Source organism: Mustelus asterias, chromosome 11, assembly GCF_964213995.1.
Source record: "Mustelus asterias chromosome 11, sMusAst1.hap1.1, whole genome shotgun sequence".
Classification (NCBI taxonomy): Eukaryota; Metazoa; Chordata; class Chondrichthyes; order Carcharhiniformes; family Triakidae; genus Mustelus; species Mustelus asterias.
Window position 1 is genome coordinate 40516156 of NC_135811.1, and position 22863 is coordinate 40539018.

The 22863-nt window shown below is 42.0% G+C and overlaps 1 protein-coding gene across 1 annotated transcript in view; it reads right to left on the minus strand.

Annotated features, from left to right (window-relative positions):
* The window catches only part of stk32c (serine/threonine kinase 32C), a 331278-nt gene that overhangs the window by 50790 nt on the left and 257625 nt on the right, over nt 1-22863 (minus strand). The window contains exons 4-8 of the mRNA XM_078224398.1: nt 11158-11331; nt 9538-9575; nt 9250-9339; nt 6080-6183; nt 5868-5984 (exon numbers count right to left, since the gene is read on the minus strand). Of these exons, the coding sequence (XP_078080524.1) occupies nt 5868-5984; nt 6080-6183; nt 9250-9339; nt 9538-9575; nt 11158-11331 (523 nt within the window). The remainder of the gene's footprint in view (nt 1-5867; nt 5985-6079; nt 6184-9249; nt 9340-9537; nt 9576-11157; nt 11332-22863) is intronic.

Genomic DNA, 22863 nt, shown 5'->3' on the forward strand with positions numbered 1-22863 from the left:
GTTCAGAGAAGGCTTACCAGACTAATACTTGGATTGGGCGGGTTGTCCTATGAGGAAAGGTTGGACAGGCTAGGCTTGTATCTGCTGGAGCTTAGAAGAGTAAGATGCAATCTGATTGAATCATACAAGATCACTGGATCATTAAGCCCAGGTCTGGGGACTACTGGTCCAGTAACAAAACTATGATTGTATGAAATATTTTTTGAATCTGGACGATTCTGCACATATTTGTGTGGATATAAATTAAGCTATAACACAAAAATACAATGAAAAAATATATTTTTCATAATAGTACAGTAGATACCCCAGGAGGGTTTGGATTATACCATCAGCACTTACCATACAAAAGGCACATTTAGCAGTTATTACTAGCTTGTAATAATAATCAATGTGCTTGCAGCATCCTTTGCTCTATACTTAACTTAACATGTTACCAAAATAAATGGGATAATAAATGACTCTTCTAACTACTTACACTGAAGTGAATGATGTAAAGTGTGCTATATTAAGGAGTGTCGCTGTCACCACTATCACAAAAAAGGAGCTTCTCACTAAATTACATCAGTATCAAGATAACACTCGCGTGGCTTAAGTATGAGAGCCTACTCTGTATTGACTATCTAATGCCCCTAAATTTCCTTCCAATTTTAAGATAAATGAAAATGATACAAAAATGCAACATTCCTTCTTCACGATAAATATTGTTGTTACTGTAACGAGTGCTGTAACAGTATTGAACATTATGCTTAGTGATTGGTGACTGCAGCTGTCTCAGTCATAAATGTGTCCAATCACTGCAACAAAATAGTTTCCTCTATAACCTACATGCCACATTCCTCCTATTACCTGACCAGGTTCCTCAAAGCAAACAATCATTAATTGACATGTTAAATGACTTACTAAAAGTTCATAAACGTAATCCTTTGTCCTATCTTCCAACCAATGCAACGTGGCTTATGCCTTCCCCATGCCAACTGACACTGCAATAAAAATCCTAATTTTTCAATTTCAGAGACTATGCATACGTTTTACAATCATCCAGCATAAAGCTACGTTCAGCCCATGCCTCTGCACTTCAGGACATTTCATAGCTCTGGCCAATTTGCTGACATAAAGAATACATCTGCAGCAAACCGAAGTGCCTATACCTATCCATTCCCTGATACCATCTCCAGCTGCATGTTTACTTTCAGACTTGCTTCCATTCAGCAGCTCGATGCTCAGTGATGAATTGCTAACTCTAAGTTCCTTCTTCATTATTCCAATAACAATCTCAGGTGTATGGTCTTGTGACCATACAAACCTGTCCTGGTTCCCCCATGCCGACACTATAGTTAAGAAAGCCCACCAACGCCTCTACTTTCTCAGAAGACTAAGGAAATTTGGCATGTGTGCTACGACTCTCACCAACATTTGCAGATGCACCATAGAAAGCATCCTTTCTTGTTGTATCACAGCTTGGTATGGCTCCTGCTCTACCCAAGACCGCAAGAAACTACAAAAGGTCGTGAATTTAGCCCAATCCATCACACAAACCAGCCTCCCATCCATTGACTCGGTCTACACTTCCCGCTGCCTCAGCAAAGCAGCCAGCATAATTAAGGACCCCCACACACCCTGGACATTCTCTCTTCCAACTTCCTCCGTCGGAAAAAGATCCAAAAGTCTGAGGTCACGCACCAATTGACTCAAAAAACAGCTTCTTCCCTGCTGCTGTCAAACTTCTGAATGGACTTACTTTGCATTAAGTTGATTTTTCTCTATACCCTAGCTATGACTGTAACACTACATTCTGCACTCTCTCGTTTCCTTCTCTATGAATGGTATGCTTTGTCTGTATAGCACGCAAGAAACAATAATAAATCAAATCAAAACCTGTGAATTACACTTTTGAAAGGCTGTATTGGATTTCTATTGTCATATACATTGAAGGGATAGCAGTGTGCCATCGCTGGAAGGGAAGTGTGTCATGTGATCCAGTCTCAGTTTTATCTTTGCCTGTGAGCAGAGCACAATTCTGATGTCTCCAAACTTTATACCCATGTATATCTGTTCTTATGCGTCTAGTCGTAATAAACAAACCCACATGTTTACCCAATCCTTTATGAGTGATTGGTGCCTTTATATCATTATAACAACATTACACAGTGTTCAGCGGTGGTCAAACATCCTGACAGCAAGATTAATTACAGGCACAACATGGTGAATAGCCTTAGATTGTGCTAAATAGCATAAGATCTGACCTCATTACAAGCTTGGTTCAAACATGGACAAAAGAGTTGAATTCCAGAGGTGAGGTGAGAGCGGCAGCCCTTGACATCAAGGCTGCATTTGACAGAGTGCGGCATCAAGGAGCTCTAGCGAAACTGGAATCAGTGGGTAACAGGGGGCAAACTCTCCACTGGTTGGAATCATACCTGGTACATAGGAAGATGGTTGTGGTTGTGGAGGGTCAGTCATCTCAGCTCCAGGACATCTCCGCTGGAGTCCCTCAGGGTAGTGTCCTAGGCTCAACATCTTCAGCTGCTTCATCAATGATCTTCCTTCCGTCATAAGGTCAGAAGTGGAGATGTTCGCCAATGATTGCACAATGTTCACTACTCATGATGCTTCAATTACTGAAGCAAAGCAACAAGTTCTGGACCATACCCAGGCTTGGACTGACAAATGGCAAGTAATATGCATACCACACAAATGCCAGGCAGTGACCATCACCAATAAGAGACAATCTAATCACCACCCCTTGACACTCAATGGTGTTACCATCACTAAATCCCCCACTGTCAACTTCCTTGGGGTTACCATTGACCAAAAACTCAACTGGACTCGCCACATAAACGCAGTGGCTCCAAGTGCAAGTCAGGCTAACAATACTGCGGCGAATAACTCATTTCCTGACTCCTCAAAGCCTATCCACCATCTACAAGAGGCAAGTCAGGAGTGTGATGGAATACTCCCCACTTGCCTGGATGGGTGCAGCTCCAACAACACTCGAGAAGCTTGACACCATCCAGGACAAAGCAGCCTGCTTGATTGGTACCACATCCATAAACATCCACTCTCTCCACCACTAACTCAGTAGCAGCAGTGTGTACTATCTACAAGATGCACTGCAGAACCTTCCAAACCCCACAACATTTCCATCTAGAAGGGCAAGGGCAGCAGATACATGGGAACACCACTATCTGCAAGTTCCCCTCCAAGCCACTCACCATTCTGACTTGGAAATATCACGCCGTTCCTTCGCAGTCGTTGAGTCAAAACCCTGGAATTCTCTCCCTAACGGCATTGTGGGTCAACCCACAGAACATGGACTGCAGCGATTCAAGAAGGCAGCTCACCACCACCTTCTCAAGGGCAACTAGGGATGAGCAATAAATGCTGGCCAGCCAGCAACCCATGAATGAATTAAAAAAACATAGTGTTCAGCAGTGGTCAGACAGCCTGACAGCAAGATGAAGTACAGGCACAACATGGTGAATAGCCTCAGATTGTGCTAACTGGCATGAGAAGATTCTCAATGTTTTGGTCAGACCACAATGGAATCGCAGCATTGGAAAGTCAAAAATGCAGTGCACTGACTATTGAGAAAACATTTGAAGACACAGCACCAAGCTAGTGCTCAAGTAAAGAGCTGGTAAGCAGATGAATCTCTTGTGGTAATGTTGCAGCTCAGTTCAATGAGTGGGACAACATGTCAAGAGCAGCAGTATCAAGTTCAATTGGGAAAGGCGAGTGGCCAGGGTCAAATTGATAGTGAGTGAGGGAGAACCAAACAAAAAAAATCTCATATATATCAGGCTAGAGAAGATTGCGATTGTCACAGGCTTTGGAAAAGTATGCAAAAGTGGTTACAGTACACTCATCCTGGGTACTATAGGAGAAGGAACAGTAAAGGGATATGGTCAGAATTTCCATAAAATTCTACAGTTTGAATTGGGATGTAGCCGACTTACTATCTGAATTCAGATGTTTAAACAATGTACAGAGCTATGGTTTCTTGATTCAGGTGAGTCTGGACCAGACAAGCAAGCCATAACAATTTGCCATCAATTGGGAATGAATGGTTGCAGAAGCTGAACACATCAGGAGTAATGCCAGAAGAGCTAAAGAATCCCCAAAAGGGATGGCCTACATTGGAAGACCTATATTCATTGACTAGAGTTCATGTAATTTTGACAACAGCCTACAGAATCCAGAGACCACTTTGTCAGCAGATGCAGAGAAAGAGGATGTACTGTGAGTTAGCAGACAGAGTTAAATTGGTAACTACATTCACTCTCATTCCAGCAAGAATTGCTAGACAAGCCCAAAATGCATAACATCGAAGAGCTACTCAAGGATGAATGTAAGTATGAAATGATCCTCACAGGTCAATAAAGCTTACAGACCCCAATGGTTGAAGCACTCACAATAACACCTAAAGCCAGCAAGACATGTGGAAGGTGTGGCCTGCTGCATGCACCTAGGAAATGCCCAGCTTTCCATCAATTCTGCAAGGCATGTGGCAGAAAGGGCCTTTGGTAGCTGCAGTACACTCGAGCAAAGGTTGATGTGGTCACAAAGAGCCCTGCACTGATCTAAACAGACCACTGATCCAAACAAAGAGTGGTGAACAAATGTTTCACACCATCAACTTCATGGACAATGTAGGTACGAGGGTCAACCAGTGTTTGCCAAGATTCAAATTCTCTGTCCTAAGAAAGTTGGCAAAGTTCAGAGTCGTGGTTCTATAAAGTCATTACACAAAAAGGCGCAACAGTGAGGCTTAACCGAGGACAAATCAGATCCATTCCTGCACCTCAAACAGCATGCAGTCCTTTTCCATAGAGGACGAGATCCCAAATGTAACCTGGAATAACATCCAAGAATGACAATCCCACAGATCACTATGAGCAATTAAAGAATCTTCCAGCTAAGGGTACCATTATAAGATCTGAGTGTACCGGCAGTTAGCCTTTCTGTTTTACAGACTCATAGATTCACCAGTCTTATACACTTGTGCAATGGTAACTAAACATAAATATGTATTGTAAACAGTTATATTTCCTTAGAGAGGGATGGAAAGTATCTTTACAAAGTAATATGCCTTTAAGTGTTAGCATCATGCTATCACTAGAAGGGGAGTGTGTCATGTAATCCAGTCTCAGTTTCACTTTTACCTGTGAGCATGACGCAGCACAGCTCTGATGTCAAGTTTTGTATCCATGTATATCTGTTCTCTAGTGTCTAGTCTTAATAAATGAACCCACAACCTTTATGAGTGATTGATGCCTTTATATCATTATAAAACCACAGCATTCCCTGCACCCTTCTCTGTTCCAGTGAAATAATATACGTTTTTCAAACCATTTCTCATAACTTTCACCATTCATTGATTGCTGGTATCATCCTCGGGAATCTCTGCTGACCCTTTTCCATGGCTTTAATACTGTTCCTATAAATAAATTTCGAGAGCAAAATAACATCGAGTATACAATCCAGAAACAGTCCTTTCAGCTAAACTGATCTTTCTTGACAGTTATGTTCCACGCGCGCCTCCTCCCTGAGTACTGCATCGGACACTATCAACATCTCTCTCTATCAACATCTCTCTCTAATCCAATGTCACTCATGTGCTCATCTAACTTCTCCACGAATGCTTCAACTACATCCTAATTAATGTATTGTACAGAATCACTATGACAACATTGCTTCTTTATTCAATGTCTGTCTGTATAAAACCCAGAACCCCAATTGCCTTTTCTTTTCTACCTGTGATATATCTGTTTGGAATTGTACCCTGGATTTCTCCAGGGCAGTAGGTATGTAACAGTTGTGTTACAAAATTGAATTTATGGAGCCTGAATTAACCAATCCGACCTTACCTTTCTTAGCAACGTAACCACTTCCTTTGTCCAGGTCGTGGAGTATTGTACACTCACTGTACTGAATAACTGAATGAGGGATTCTACTGTAACACTGGAATGGATGTCATATGGCCTCTAGAAATAGAAAAGGAAACTATCGTCATCAAAGTAGAATGCAGGTATCGCCAATAGAAAGTGACTGAAAGTGGACAAATTGCAAAGGACTGTACCCATCCTCGGAGAAGTTCATACGCAGTAACTCCGAGTGACCACCAATCAACTTCAAACGAGTATCCAGTGCCACCATTGACAAAGGAATGAAAGATCTCCGGAGCTACAAACAACAAGGGAATCAATTTGAGTAACTGGATCAATTTACTTTATCATCCAAATTTCTAATTGAATAGCAAATATCACTGCTTGCAAACAACATGAGGCAGGCATGAGGAAATACCGGACAGACTTCTATAACTGCAATTTTGCAGAATATGCCAGCCAGCCAACGAACTACCGGTTAAATAAAATCATTCAACAATTATCTGCTTAATTCTAATAGGAATGAAACATTTTCTGAAGCTTTGAACTGTTCCACTTTGTTGCAACAGTATTTGTTGTTTGCAGTAGTTTAGTGCACTACAAATGTAGGAAATGTGCAAGTTTACAGAGGGAGCTTTGGAGCCTTTGGCGGGGGGGGGATTTTCCAGCCTTGCTCATCCCAAGACTGGAAAATCCTGCCTGGGGTCAACTGACCTTTGCATGGTCCGCCCTCACTCCCGGGAATCATAGTGGACGGGGTGGTAGAATTCCAGCGATTATGTTAAATATGATAAAAATGTGAAATATGGGTGGCATTTATTTATAGGGGGAAAATATCATTTTTGATGTTGCAAGAACAGTAGGAATGTGTTTCTTTGTCACAAAAGAGTGTGGTAATGGCTCTGTCACTAGTACATTTGCTTTTAATCCACCCTGTGCTTCCCCTTGCCTTAAAGAGCTGATGCTTGTGAGGCTGAAATTGTGGTGTATAATATTAGTAACAAAATGTATTTGCATATTCCTCAGTCCATTATCTCAGCAAAGACACTAACCCAGTTAAAATGAGTAAATCAAATAGAGTGAAATTATTTCCTGTTCTGCCACTGACAATTCCCTGTGCATAAAATTCACTTAACCAAAAAACATGAAGAAGTGAAGCCAGTGAAATGGCTCAAATTTGGTTTTGACCAGTAAGGCAGAATTAAAACCTTACTTGTAAAGTAAAGGAGGTAAAGATTGGTGTCTAGGTCACAGCAACACTGGTAATTAAAAGCCGGGTAGTGGAGGACATCAGAGACTTGGGGATGAGCGGGTGTTACAGGGTTGGGTTGGGTTAGGCTGGGCTGGAATCAGAGGAAAGATCAGAAGGAATACAGTAAGAAGTCTCACTACATCAAGTTAATGTCCAACAGGTTTATTTGGAATCACGAGCTTTCGGAATGCTGCTCCTTCATCAGGTGAGTGGATAATCATCAGGTGATGAAGGAGCAACGCTCTGAAAGCTCGTGATTCCAAATAAACATGTTGGACTTTAGCCTGGTGTTGTGAGACTTCTTACTGTGCCAACACCGGCATCTCCACATCAGAAGGAATACGGTTAAGGGAGTATTAATGGGTTGGTGAGGCAAGTTAGCTGGATTCAGCCACTCAGTGGAAAGGCTCTTACCTCCATGATTCAAAGTCCTTTAAGCAGCTGATTTCCTGAGGCCCAGGAAATCCAACCGTCCCAGGGTGGAATTTCCAGTGGCGATTAAGAACGAAGCACGTATTCTCATGAAAGTACTCAAATTGCCAATCTGTTTCCAGGGATTTGTCATCTGTCCACCCCGGCCCTTCCAGTCTCCATTAAAACCAGTGGTGGGTGGGGTGGAGTCAAGATTCGGAGCTTCAACACTTCATAACCAACCTCTCACCAAGACTCATCCCCAGTCTTGTGTGTTAAAAATCTCATTGCCAATCAAGACTGTCAAACTTTAATGTGATACTTTGTGACTGTTTTTCTTTTGTGCACTTGTTTTCAGCCCTCTTAGGTCATTGGGAAGAGAATAACAAGCTGTACTGACTGCTGGACTTTGTTAATGTGTGCTAGAATTGGTTAATGTTGGATTACCTGAGCAGCGCTCCGAAAGCTAATGGTGTTTGCTACCAAATAAACCTGTTGGACTTTAACCTGGTGTTGTTAAAACTCTAACTACAAACACAGCACCAGGGCTTGACGGAACAACAGATTCACATACATACATATATACATCACTTTAAACGTGTTTCAAATCATGAGGCATTTTGATGGGAGGAGATGGGAAAAAATCCATGCTGGCAGGAGAGTTGATAACCAGAGTCCACACATAAAAGGTAACCAGCAAAAATTCCAACAAGCAATTTAGGATATGTTTGCTTTTTCCTAAATTAAATAAATTCCCTAAATTTCCTAAAAGTGATCCAGAATACACAGCCTGAAAAGGGCAGCAGAAGCTGATTCAAAAATAACTTTAAAAAGAGATTTGGATATGTATTTGTGAAGGAAAAAACAAATCAGAGATATGGGCAGACAGCAGGGGTGTGAGGCTTTCTTGGTAGCTCTTTCAAAGAGTTGGTACAGGCATGACAGTCCAAATAGGCTCCTTCTATTCTATATTATTCGATGATAAAGATACAGCTTTCCCTAATTGCGATATTATCATCACTAGAGTGAAATTCTAAGTGGAGATTAACACTGAAAAGAGCCACATTACTCTTGGTTATTCTCCTATTTAAGTTCAGTTTACTTCTTAGTGTCACAAGTAGGCTTACATTAACACTGTAATGACGTTTCTGTGAAAACCCCCTAGTCACCACACTCCAGCGCCTGTTCGGGTACACCGAGGGAGAATTTAGCATGGCCAATGAACCTAACCAGCACGTCTTTCGGACTGTGGGAGGAAACCGGAGGAAACCCACGCAGACACGGGGAGAACATGCAAACTCCACACAGTGAATGACCCAAGCCGGGAATCGAACCCAGGTCCCTGGCGCTGTGAGGCAGCAGCTAACCACTGTGTCACCGTGCCGCCACCATAACTGGGCTCTGGTAATCCGTTTGCCTTTTCTCTAGGGGAATCATGCACAGGTAGGATCCAAAAGAAAGATTATAACTGGAAAAGGGAAAATAAGTTTAACACAAACACAGCACCGGGACTTGATGAAGCAACCAATTCATGCACTAACACAAACATGTCACTTTAAAAGTGTTTCAAATTATGAAGCATTTTGATGGAGTAGATGGGAAAAATCCATTTCTGCTGGCAAGGGAGTTGATAAACGGAGGTCACACATGAAAGATAATCAGCAGAAATTCCATCATTTACATAATCCTTACAACTCTTACCCATATATGGCTTTGTTCCAGCCAGAGCTGTTGCTCTTTCTCCGTCTTTAATAATCGTTGCTATGTTGAAATCTGTCAGATGCGCATGTCCTGAAAGAATGGGCATGTTTAGTTACAGAGGCATCAGACAATGTAATGACCAGAGAAAAAAAAATCAATTTTCATACTTTACTTAATATTCACTGACAGCTGAATAGCATAACAGAGATAAATCCATTAAGTATGCCATTAGTAAGGAAAATGCATATGTTGCTGGCTGCAAATGCAAATTAGCATCTGTTTTCTAACCTTGCTCATCAAGAAGAATGTTGTCAGGCTTGATATCCCTGGAAAAGAAGTAAAGATAAATCCACAAATGAAGAATATGTTCAGTATGATCTGCACTGTCTACTTTTCCTTATTATTAATTGCTTTGGTTCAGTTTGCTACTTCCTTGTCCCAACCTCAGAAACGTCATTGACACTCATTGTCTTATTTATCTACATTTAATCCAAATTTCAGCTAATGCATTATCACTAATAAATAGAACATTCTTTTGGAAGCATATGCTGCCAGCGGGTCACCCATCCCAAGCGAAAAAATACAGTGGGTGCAATGTTTTGCTGCCATTGTGTCAAACTATATTATTCCCAATGGATGGGTGTATTATGTGCCAGCCTCTCCTTCCGATAGAGAGTCCTAGCATGGCAGGGAATTGGCAGGACAGCTCAGTCTTTCTTCTCTGGCTGCCTAGGTTTAGGTCTAGTGGGGCAACTGTAGAAGAAATTCAGCCCAATAGCCTTAAGGACAGAGTGAATATTTTATGCACTTTAGCAAACCCTGGACATTCTCTCTTCCACTTTCTTCCATCGGGAAAAAGGATACAAAAGTCTGAGGTCACGTACCAACCAACTCAAGGACAGCTTCTTCCCTGCTGCCATCAGACTTTTAAATGGACCTACCTTGCACCAAGTTGATCTTTCTCTATACCCTAGCTATGAATGTAACACCACATTCTGTACTCTCTTCTTTCCTTCTCTATGAACGGTAAGCTTTGTCTGTATAATGCGCAAGAAACAATATTTTTCACTGCATACTAATACATGTGACAATACTAAATCAAATCAAAAATAATTAACTCCCAGGAAAACGTATCTTGCAATTACATTCTGCTACTCCCATGCTCAATATCGTACTTACTCATAAGAATGCAAAAAACTCTACAAACCACAGTAAGTTCCCGATAATGTCAAGCTCATTCCATCTACAGACTACTGTTAACACCTGATGTTTCAAAATTGGGACTTTTCCACTAAAGGATTTGCATTGCCTAATAATGCAAATTAAACAACTTATGTTGTCCATTTGCAATTTGCCTTGAATGAGCTCTGGCCATTTTGCTTAATTTCTTGAATTTTCCTGATATACATTCGTCAACTGAAAATGCTAAATATGCGTTCTTTCTTATATGTAATATTCAATTCTGACTATCACAAAGCTTCATTATACTAATTTTATATAATAATGAATTATCCCACTGTACAATGTACATCATTACATGTTTGGTTAATATTTTAAGAAGTGGTGCCTGATTTACAGAAAATTGATTCACTAAAGGTCACATAGGTATGTAATTTTAAAAGAATCTACCACACACAAGAAAATGGGAAGCTATATGAATAGAGATTTATATTGCTAAGACAGATCTAGGTCAAAGCTATGTGCAGAACCCCTTTGTTGGAGATATTCAGCAAGAATCCCAAATTATTACCAGAAAATGGTAATAATTATAATTACTATTTCATTGTCAATTTTTATTTCAACACCTGAAACAGCTGATACTGTAATATAAAAGGACTCAAGTTTATTTTAAAGAGTAAGCAGAATGGGATATAAAACGAAATCAATGCCACTTTTACCAGCAGTTACCTGTGGATTATATGTTGGCTCTGTAAATAGTCCAAGGCCAAGGCCATCTCACAGATATAAAGTTTCATTGCATCCTCCGTAAACTGGACATTCTGCTGAAGGTGATAGCGAAGGTCTCCACCTAAAAGAAGGTCAACCACCATGAACATATCTTCCTCATCCTGAAAGGAGTACCTAAAATGCACAGGTCCAAAATAATTATAGGAGTTAAATTTGCAACAAAGAATCATAGAATCATACAGTGCAGAAGGAGGTCATTTGGCCCATCGAGTCTGCGCCGACCACAATCCCACCCAGGCCCTATCTCCATAACCCCATGCATTTACCCTAGCTAGTCCCCCTATCACTAAGAGACAACTTAGCATGGCCAACCTAACCCCCACACCTTTGGACTGTGGGAGGAAACCGGAGCACCCAGAGGAAACCCATGCAGACACAGGGAGAATGTGCAAACTCCACATAGACAGTGACCCAAGCCGGGACTGGAACCCAGGTCCCTAGTGCTGTGAGGCAGTAGTGCTAACCACTGTGCCACTGTGCAGCCCGCAACTCATTTTTTGGGCAGGATTTAAAATTCTTGTTAAAACAACAGTACCCTTTAGTTGAACATCAGTTTCGACTTATTTTTACAGGAATTATACATCCCTAAGCACGTCTCTAGGAAGTAAAATTATATTTTTTAATTGAATGGGGATTTAAGCTATGATATTGGCACCTATCTGAGAATGTGGAGATTTTCCCAGGTATAGTATGCCCTGTCCATAAATAGCTGGACAATTCCGATTAGGCCAATTATCGTCCCATCAGTCTACTCTCAATCATCAGCAAAGTGATAGTAGGTATTGTCAAGTGCTCTCAAGTGGCACTCACTCAACAATGACCTGCTCATCAATTCACAGTATGAGTTCCTCCAGGGTCAGGCGGTTCCAGACCTCATTATAGCCTTGGTCCAGACATGGACAAAAGAGCTGAATTCCAAGGGTGAATTGAAGATAACTGACTGCCCTTGACATCAATTTTGTATCTGACCTGAATGTGGCATCAAAGAGCCCTGCCGAAATTGTAGTCAGAGTGAATCAGTGGGAGAATTCTTCACTGGTTGAATTCATACTTTGTACAAAGGAAGATGGTTGTAATTGTTGGAGACCAATAATTTCAGCCCAGGACATTGCTGCAAGGGTTCCTCAGCCATTGGGCCTATGTACACTACTATTTTCAGTTACTTCATCAAGGACTGTGTGTCCAATATAAGGTCAGGTTTGGGAAAGTTCACAGATTATACAGAGTTTAGTAAAAGTTACAATCTCTCAGATACTGAAGCGTGCCTGCATGCAGCAGAACCTCGACAGCAGTTCAGACTTGGGTTGATAAGTGGCAAGTAACATTCATGCCACACAAGTGGCATGAGTAAAAGACAATCAAACCATCTCTCTTTGATATTTATTGGCATTAGCATCACTGAATCCCCCACTACTGACATCCTGTGGGGTTAACATTGATCAGAATTAGGACTGGACCAGCCATATAAATAATGTGGCTGCAAGAGCAGGTCAGGGGCTGGAGATTCTGCAGGCAGTGACTCATCCTCACACTCCCCTAATCTTGTCCACCCTCTACAAGGGACAAGTCAAGAGTGTAATGGAATACTCTCCACTTCCCTGGATGAGTGCAGCTTCAACAGCACTCAAGAAACTCGACACCATCCAGGACAAAGCAGCCCACATGCTCTGCACTCATCCAGCACCTTAAACATCCACTCTCTCCACCACCATAGTACAGCGGTAGCAGTATGTAACATCCACAAAGATGTGCTCAGCAACTTACCCAGGGTCATTTGACTGCATCCTCCAAACCCCTGACACCTATCAACTAGAAGGGCAAGGGTATCAAATGAATGTGAAGACCAATCTCTGCAAGTTCCCTCCAAACCACACACCACCCTGACTTGGAACTATATTGCTGTTCCTGCATTATTGCTGTATAAAATTCTGGAACAGCCTCCCTAACAGCACTATAGGTGCTCATACACCACATGGACTGCAGGGATTCAAAAAGGCCACTCATCACCACCTACCGCAGGACAATTGGGAATGGGCAATAAATGCTGACCCTTGTCAGTGACATTCACATCTCAAGAATGAATTAAAAGTTATCATTTAATAGCTCTAGAATTCAATTCTATCTTTTAACAATGAAGCTAAGATTCCTGGAAAATTGGGGATGATGCATCTTCTACCTGCCCCCTCTCAGTCCTCGGAGCAGTTGTGGGTTTCTACTGCAGCATTACCAAAAGCACAAAGATGTAGTGAAGCAAAGGTAATTGAGTTCAGAGGAATCGATTGTTTTCTATGCGGGCAAACAATTGTGTGCCTGAAATGACTTTTTCTACCTATCTCAGGCTTCACGACTGTTTGCCACTCTGGTTCTTGGCACTGAATCAGGCTAGGTGATCTTCCCCTCTATGGCAATTAAATGTCCAGCCCCATTCTGTCAGGTGATTGGGATCACAGCAATTTCCTCTCCTTCTGACAAGAATTGTTAACTCTCATCTTGCAGTTACAAGTGGTGTTCAACCTATTAGCTACACACTGTTTAACTGCAGACTAAATTGGATTCATACAGTTCCAAACTATACACAAAATTGCAAATTCTATTATGCACTTGGATATCTTATCTTCCTGCTATTAACATATTAAAATAGACTTGTTATCATTACGAGAGAATTTCATCATCTGCACATGTTTTACTTGGTGAAAATGTCATTAACAATTGACTAACAAAGACAGCAAAACAATTTGTCTATTACTAAAATAAAGCCAACATGAATTTAGAAGAGGAAATTCTCCCCCAAAAATTGGAATTTTGTTGTCTTCATTTTAGATAAAGTAGCTAATAGCACTTGGGGGTGACATAGTTTATTTTAACTTTCAGAAAGTTTGTGGCAATGAAAATTATATGGAAAACATAATTAAACTTAAATTCCTCAAGCATCTAAGGTAGCACATGGGATTGCAGAAAAAATGGTTCAAGAAGCAGATGAATTACGAGAAGTGTGATCCCAGACTGAGTAATCTATTGACAGGAGCTCCACATGCATCAGTGTTTGAACTAGTACGCAGCTATCAAGCTGGTCAAATTCACTGATAACACAAAAATAGGTAGAGCAGAAGAGACAAAAAATGTCAAAAGGATTTATATCATTTATTGGATGAGGCAGACAAAAACCAAAGGAAACACTGATAAACGGTATAAATTAGACAGATGAAAAATGCTGGGGCTCAATCAGACAATGCATTTAATTGTATTAGCATAGGAAAACATTGAAATGAATCTAGGACCAATGGTAGACAGGTCAATATCAATGTCTAGACAGTGTCGTAAATCAATTAAGAAAGCTAATGGATTAATGGGATATATTAGGAGAACAATACAATATAAAACAAATACAACTCTGCCAATGTAGAGTCTTGCTTGAGCGAAGCATTATTTTGAGTTTTGGGGGCAATAGTGTTTACAGTTCAATCTCTGCACTGTACTTCAAGTGAAGAGGCTCCACAATGGAAGTGAAACCTTGCTTGATTTGTCTTTGTAAGGTTAACAAGTCTGCTCAGTATCTATGATTCTTTGGTTAAATACCATTTAGAATGCAGTTTGAATCCAGTTTGGGTGACATGGTGGCACAGCTGCCTCACAGCACTAGGGACCCAGGTTTGATTCCCGGCTTGGGTGACTGTCTATGTGGAGTTTGCACATTCTCCCCGTGTCTGCGTGGGTTTCCTCCGGGTGCTATGGTTTCCTCCAACAGTCCAAAGGTGTGCAGGTTAGGTGGATTAGCCCTGATAAGTGTGCGGGGTTACGGGGATAGGTCGGGAGACGTGGGCCTGAGTTAGAGGCACTTTCAGAGAGTTGGTACAGACTCGATGGGCTGAATGACCTCCTTCTGCACTGTAAGGATTCTATGGTTCTATGAATTTTAGTTACCAAATGCAGAAAAAATATATACTTGTATGAAAAAGGCTACAAAAAAGTAGAAACAAAACCAATCCCAAGTGTATATTGGAGAACACAGAGGTGACTGAAGAAATAAAAGGCAATGTTGAAGAACTTGTAGAATCCATGAATAGCTCACTGCAGGCACAGGGTGTAAAATAGTTACATAAATAACAACTACAACATTTATTTACATATTACTTTAACGCAGTGGCTTACAACTTCATGGCTGTCAGTCAGCTTCCAAGATCGAACAGATACGGAAGCCAGAGCTTGCTAGTATAATCTCCCACCCTAGGCCCTGATTGATTACCCAGGTCATGTGACCCTCATGTGACCCATCACCTCCTTAAAAAGAGGACAAACACCACATCCCTCCCTCTAAGTTCTTTTCTACATCGATAATAATGAAGTGACTCAGGAATTAGAACGTTAAACACATGCATTCATTCCATCATAAATGGAGTCTTTCAGATGGTTTCAGATTTCTAATGGAGCAGTGTCACTCCTCTGCCGGGGGTGCTTCCACTGGGGTGCTTTCTGGGAAACCACAAATCAGGCATCTCCTCAGGCACCGGAAACCTGGCTTCATCCGTTTCCATGGGGACCACAAACTCGGCTTTCATAGGCTGACTCAGTACTTCACTGCTTGGCTAGTCAACAACGTTTCCTGCTGGCATCATGGTATCTGATGGCAGTACTGGCTGCTGGGACAACTCTCGCCCTCGTAAGTGGTCTACATGCTTCCGGATGATTCTCCTTTGTATGTCCGCTTTATAAGATAAAGGTCCTGTTTTCGAGACAACAACTTCTGGGACTCAACCCGAGCCGCTTCCAAGATTCCTGATATACACGGCTTCCTCCATAGAAAGTGACCTTGCTGGTTTACCTGAATCATGATTTTTCTTCTGACTGCACTGGCAAATTCGGAAACACCAGGTTTATTCTGGTCCTAAGATGCCGGCCCATCAACTCTGCTGGCAGCACTCCTATTGTAGATTGTAAAGTGGTTCTATAGTCCAGAAGAAATGGTGAGATTTCGGAAACCAGGATCGCCTCTGACTGCTTTTTAAGGCACGATGTGAATGTTTGGACTACTCACTCAGCCAGTCCGTTGAATGCTGGAAGGTAAAGCACAGGCCTGATGTGCTTGATAACATTTGAGGTGAAATTTTGAAATTCAACACTCGTGAAGTTTGCCCCGATACCCATTGATTCCAGTTTTGCTAGGGCTCCTTGATGCCACACTCCAATGCGGCCTTGATGTCAAGGACTGTCACTCTCACCTCACCTCTGGAATTCAGCTCTTTTGCCCATGTTTGAACCAAGGCTATAATAAGGTCAGGAGCTGAGTGACCCTGGCAAAACCTAAACTGGGCATCACTGAGCAAGTTATTGCTGAGTAGGTGCTGCTTGGTCGCACTGTTTATGACCCCTTCCATCACTTCACTGATGATCGAGAGTAGACTGATGGGATGGTAATTGGCCAGGTTGGATTTGTCCTGCTTTTTGTGTACAGGAAATACCTGAGCAATTTTCCACATTTCCACAGTGTTGTAACTGTACTGGAAGAGTTTGGCTAGGGGAGCGGCAAGTTCTGGAGCACAAGTCTTCAGATAATTGCCAGAATGTTGTCAGGGTCCATATCCATTGCCTTCAACCATTTCTTGATATCACGTGGACTGAAGTGAATTGGCTGGAGACTGGTATCTGTGATGCAGGAGACCACTGGAGGAGGCATATTCAATTGTAGGCCTGGGTCCCACATGGGCTCAGAAGGATTGCTTTTCACTTCCCCTCCTCCTCCTTCACTCTATTGGCCGGAAAAAAAAGTAGTCCAAACATTCATTGTATTGTGTCTAATCCTCGAGAGAAGCAACAACAGGATCTATCCATCTGAATAAGGACAAATTTGAAAACACTTCTGTTTCTCACCTTGACCTGAACATCAACATGACTTTATACTCATACTCTGGGGACCACTTTTTGTTTTTTTTATCCTCATCACCAGTACAATAATTTTTGTTCACCAGTTAGTTAAATAGCAACTGCAATGTTTATTTACATACAACTATAATGCAGAGGCTTGCAGCCTCATGGCTGTCAGTCAGCGACCAGGATCAAACTGATACAGAAGCCTCAGCTTGCTAGGGTGAACCCCGCCCTGGTCCCAGTTTGGTTATCCAGGTCACATTACCCCTTGGTAGATCAGCCCTTAAAGAGGACAAGCATCATACAGGCAATTTATGATGATGAAAAAAAAACCACATGTCTAAAAACTGTGAAGTCTTGCTTACTCCACATACAGCTATGGAATAATGTGCTGTTACCTGGCATAAGATGAATTTGTGGGTACATTTTGCAAGGATGGAAATCAGCAGCAGGATCACACACATAGCCAATGAAAATTGGAAAATCACAGACACATTGTTCATGATTTTCTGACCACTGATTTTACTGATGTGGACCTGGCAAAAATGCATTGGCTCGAGAAGGTGTTTCATGGTTATATGATCCATGGGGTTCAGCAAGCTGGAATAAATGACTTATTCCTCACAATGGAAATTTACATTAAAATAATTCTCAAGTGCTTATTAGTTTATTGTTCTTTGCATTGCATTGTTAATTAAAGAAATTTATTTGACACTGGGGGTGGAATGTTGATGTCCCGCCCACCACGGGAATCATAGCAGGCGGGACAGGATTATGCAACGGTCCGTTGACCTAGGGCGGGATTCTTCGATCTTGGAGCGAGCGCGGCCAGATAATCCCACCCTGTGACTTGAGTTTGATGTGTTTCTTCTACACTGTATCCACAAGGTAGACTTCACAATCCAGGCTCCGAATGCTTGTGGATGTGCATACACAGGATCTGCTTTTTAGAAATTGTGGTGTAAAAGTCTGCATTCTCCATGGGTTTTTCTGTCTGAGGGATCCTGTGTATGCGTAGCCCTGTTTGCGTCAGTCTGTGCAAAGACTTCATTTTAAGATATTTCTGCCTATGCACAATTACATTTAACTGCTAACTGTAGGGGTTAACTAACTCTGCTAAGCTGAACAATTGTAGCTGGATTGACTACACGTAGAATCAGAAGGCATGATGGGCTAGCTAAAAATTGACTGCATTCCTGAAGGGTAAACAATGCAGGCAAACAACAGTTTCCCATAACAGCAGCTGCAAGGATTGTTTTTCTAGAAGGAGACAGCATGTGAAGGACACTTCCAATAACGAAAAAAGGGTTGGAGACAGCATGCGAAAAACACTTCCAATAATGAGATAAGGGTTGAAATATAGTTTGGATGTTAGAGTGTTTCAGTTCAGTGTGTTCAAGCTCAGCTCAATACAGTTGAAGGACGTGGCTGTAAAGCCAGTCTTCAAGTTCACTTTTCTTTGCTTCTGTCATGTTTTTAAGCTCTGTTCAATTAAAGAAAACCGTTTTAAAACTCGTTCCAAGTGCTGTCCCCTCGTCTCTTCAAACGAATGAATGGACCCAGCACTGTCTACATTGTAAATTAATGGAACATCCTGAGTCTAGCTTGTTGTTTGCACTCGAGTTCCTGATATGTCTCCCAGTATCTGCAGAGCTCTGTACTGGATATGTGAATTTGAAAACCTTCCCTTACCTATACAACAGGTACTATGCTGTATACACAATATTAATTAATATAGACAAAGATTACCCAAATTCTGGAAGATTAAAATAACGCCAGAAGACATACAAAGAATTAATGAATTTGTAACCGGTATGAGAAAAACCTTATTTGTTCCAAGTGACGACTGAACAACAAGGTCATGGAGGAGAAAACTGTGTTATTCAAAATACAATTGGATATGATATAATTGAAGAGTTAGTGATCTGCAAGAATATGTTTTCATAAATTGAATTTTACTGTGTATTGTTAAATGTCCTTTTCAAAGTGGAAAAATGTGGTTGACTCTCAACTGCCCTCTGAACAAGGGCAACCAGAGATGGGCAACAAATGCTGGCCAGCCAGCGACGCCCATGTCTCACGAATGAGTAAAAAAATAATAATTTAGGCTTTTGACACATCAGCGTCAATACTCCATATCTGCACATTTAGCACTTTTTTCTTAAAGTTAATTGCCTTCATCAAATTTGAATCCTGTTCACCATTCTACTTCCAGTTAACATTTTGAACCCACAACAATATCATTAATATACGTTTTAATAATTGCTTTTCACCATTTGCCTATTGGAAACAATAAAAGGTGTAGTAAATGTTTATATTCTTCACAACATTATTAATACAAACGTTATTCACTTCATTGTTCATCCAGAGTGCAATCTTCCAGAACTACATAAAACCATATCAGGCTCACCTGCAAATTACACACAACAAAACCAATGGATCTCTAACAGTAGAATAATAAACTGTACCATTTGCAAACACTTAAAGTTAGAATATACCTCTGATATTCAATTCAACATTAATGTAACATGGCAATAGCCAACCAAAAATCTCCCAGTGGTAATGGATAGCCACAATAAAGAGCTGCATGGCATTATTGCAGTTTATACTATTCACATAGTTAACTACTTTCCCAAATTTTCTACCCTATTTAAGTAAAAAGAATTCCCCTCTCCACATCTCGTGCACCCAAAATGTACCTGAATCCTCTTTCAATGCCTCTTACAACTTTTAAGCATTCATGTTTGCTGTCATATTAAGAAAAGTATCATCGTCAAATCGATGTTGGATACTGCAAACTAACATTAAGCACCCAGAAAAATATATGATTGTAGCATGGTACGTACAAACTAACATCTGGCTCTCCTGCTATTTGTGAGAATAAGCTTCAATAAGAAAGTGTGCCAAATAACTGAAAGGTGGCATTCTTCAATTGTGCCCACTAACTTCTGTCCAATAAATGCTGGCCTAGCGATGCCCACATCCTGTAAGTGAATTTTAAAAATCCACTTTGAAACTTAAGACTGCACAGATGTGCTAAGCAACACAGGTGTTTACTGCCAGTGCTGATTTATTGCAATTCCCATAGAGACTGGTAACCTTTTTAAAATAATGGAATTAACTGCTGGACAAGTTTTTCACTCTTTTACAAGCCAATTAAAATCAATATAATTCAAACATGAATTAACATGTGAAGAATATTTCAACCAAAGAGATAACTTTCATTTCAAACACAACAAAGATACCCCACGCGTAGTTACAAGCACACTCCTCCCCAAACAAAGGAGGCACCATGGGGCTGAGGACTCTGGGTCTGCACTCGGAGTTTAGAAGGATGAGGGGGAATCTTATTGAAACTTACAGGATACTGTGAGGCCTGGATAGAGTGGACATGGAGAGGGTGTTTCCACTAGTAGGAAAAACTAGAACCAGAGGGCACAACTTCAGACTAAAGACTTTAAAACAGAGATGAGGAGGAATTTCTTCAGCCAGAGAATGGTGAATCTTTGGAACTCTTTGCCGCAGAAGGCTTTGGAGGCCAGGTCATTGAGTGTCTTTAAGATGGAGATAAATAGGTTCTTGATTAATAAGGGGATCAAGGGTTATGAGGAAAAGGCAGGGGAATGGGGGTGAAAAAAAAATCAGCCATGATTGAATGGCAGAGCAGACTCGATGGGCCAAGTGGCCTAATTCTGTTCCTTTACCTTGTGGTCTTGTATGCAATCTCACAGTCTTTAAAATTCGCCACTGTTATGTATCATCTCTCTCTTCCACTTAATCATTTTAACCCTAGTTATGCATGCACTTTGTAATGATCAAGTCTGGGTATAGGAACTGCAAGCCACGAGGTGTCAGCGGAATTACCAAATTTACCAAAATACTTGCTGCTGGACACTTGTGATGATATAGTCACTCTGTCCTCATTAAGTTTCCATAACGGCTTATTCCGCTGGAGACTTTGCACAGCCTGCTGTAAACTACCCTTGGCTCTGCAGCAACCTGCACCATCCAAAGATGATGGGGGCGATTCTCCCAAAACAATTCTAAGTGTCGGATTTGTGTAAAAACTGTAGTAAATCCCACTGCTTTTTTCAGCAGGAGTTTCAAAATGAATCTCCCACTCTGTGCACTGCAGAGTGCCTCAGTGTGAAGATCGGCGCATGCGCAGTGGCTCCACACTGCCGGCCTTCCGATCGCTGGCCAGCCCCGCAACCCTCGCATCGCTGACCCTCCAACCCTAGCAAGACCCAATCGCTGGCCTTCCGAACATGTCCGGGCCAGCCCTGAACCACCCTTCCCCACCACCCCTTGATCTCCTCCCTGCCGCAGCCCCGATCTCTGGATCCCCCACCACCAACAACCTGACCCTCCCCTGCAGTCCCGACCCCCCCCGCAGCCCCAGCAACCACCACCCCCCCATCCGCTGCAGGCTGGCCTCCGCCCCAGCCCATTGGCCTGCCCTCCCTCCCTCTGTCACTCAGCTCAATAACAGAGTAGCAGCGGGACCTCCCACCCCCAGAGACCCTGTCCCCATCAGGCCCCACCCCTATTAGGTCCCACCTGATGCCTGGTGGGCAGTGTCAAGGTGCACTTGGGCATTGGCACTTTGTCCCTTGGGCAATACCAGGGGACCAGGCTGGCACTGCCAAGGTGGCAATGCCCAGGGGATACCCCCACAGCCCCCGACCCTCTGAGGGGCCTCGATGGCCCCCCTTCACTCCAGTGGGGTTCGGCCACCAGCTCCCCTCAAGTGGGGAGCTATAGTAAACCCCACTGGAGTGAACCACTCCTGGCGGGGAGGAGTGAGGCTAGTGTGCCCGGAGATTTCAGATCCGGGCCCACTAATGCTATTTAAAATATATGTAAATTAGAATCTGCATACATTATGCACTCCACACCAATTTCTGGCGCAGAGCTACCGGTGCCGGAAATCCAGCTGCCGGAGACTTACGGAGGCCATGGCGCCCAACGGGAAGCTCGCAAAATGGCCTCTGCTCGAGTCTCCCGGCCCGCTGAGCTACAAAAGCAGCCCGGCAGGCTGGGAGAATCGCCCCCGATATATATATCACCAGGTTGACTCTTCAATCCATAGTCAGTACTTAAATTAGTATTTGAATCAAATCAACTCCTTCCCACCTTCCACCCAGTTCCATCAAATCCTGACTAAAACCACTCAATGTTATCAATGTGTGTCGCTCATGTCTGTAATCTTCACTGTGGTATTTACATCGACAGCTGGCTGTTGCAAAAATATAAGTTGTGTGCTGCATTACCAAGGCTAATATTAATAAATATTGCTCGCTGATGAGCCACTGTAATGACCTTTTAGCTCTTAAATATTTTTCCAATGTTTGACCCTCAATTGAATAGCTAGTTGGGGGCGGAAAGAGTGGGGGTGGGGGAGTGGTTCAGGTGAGTGTTCATTTCAGGTGAGTTTTCTTCGCAGCCAGATGAACATTGGCTGCCGATAATGGAATCGATTGAGCTGGATATTAAGTAGGAATAAGTTATAATTTCAAAACTAAAAACAGCAAAACCAATTAATAACAGAGTTTACCCATTTTTCCCAAGCTAATACTGATTTCTGGGCTTAAATCGTGAAATGAAATTGACACATGTTTGTCCCTAACCTCAACAGGGATGAGATGGTATAAATGTGCGCTGACAATTACTGGCGTTGTCAGCATGTGTGAGATGTTGTGAGCAATTGTATACAAATATCCAAATCTGCTATTTTCCCTGCATGTAGTACATTGTGTTGCGTATATATAATCAAACTTAAAA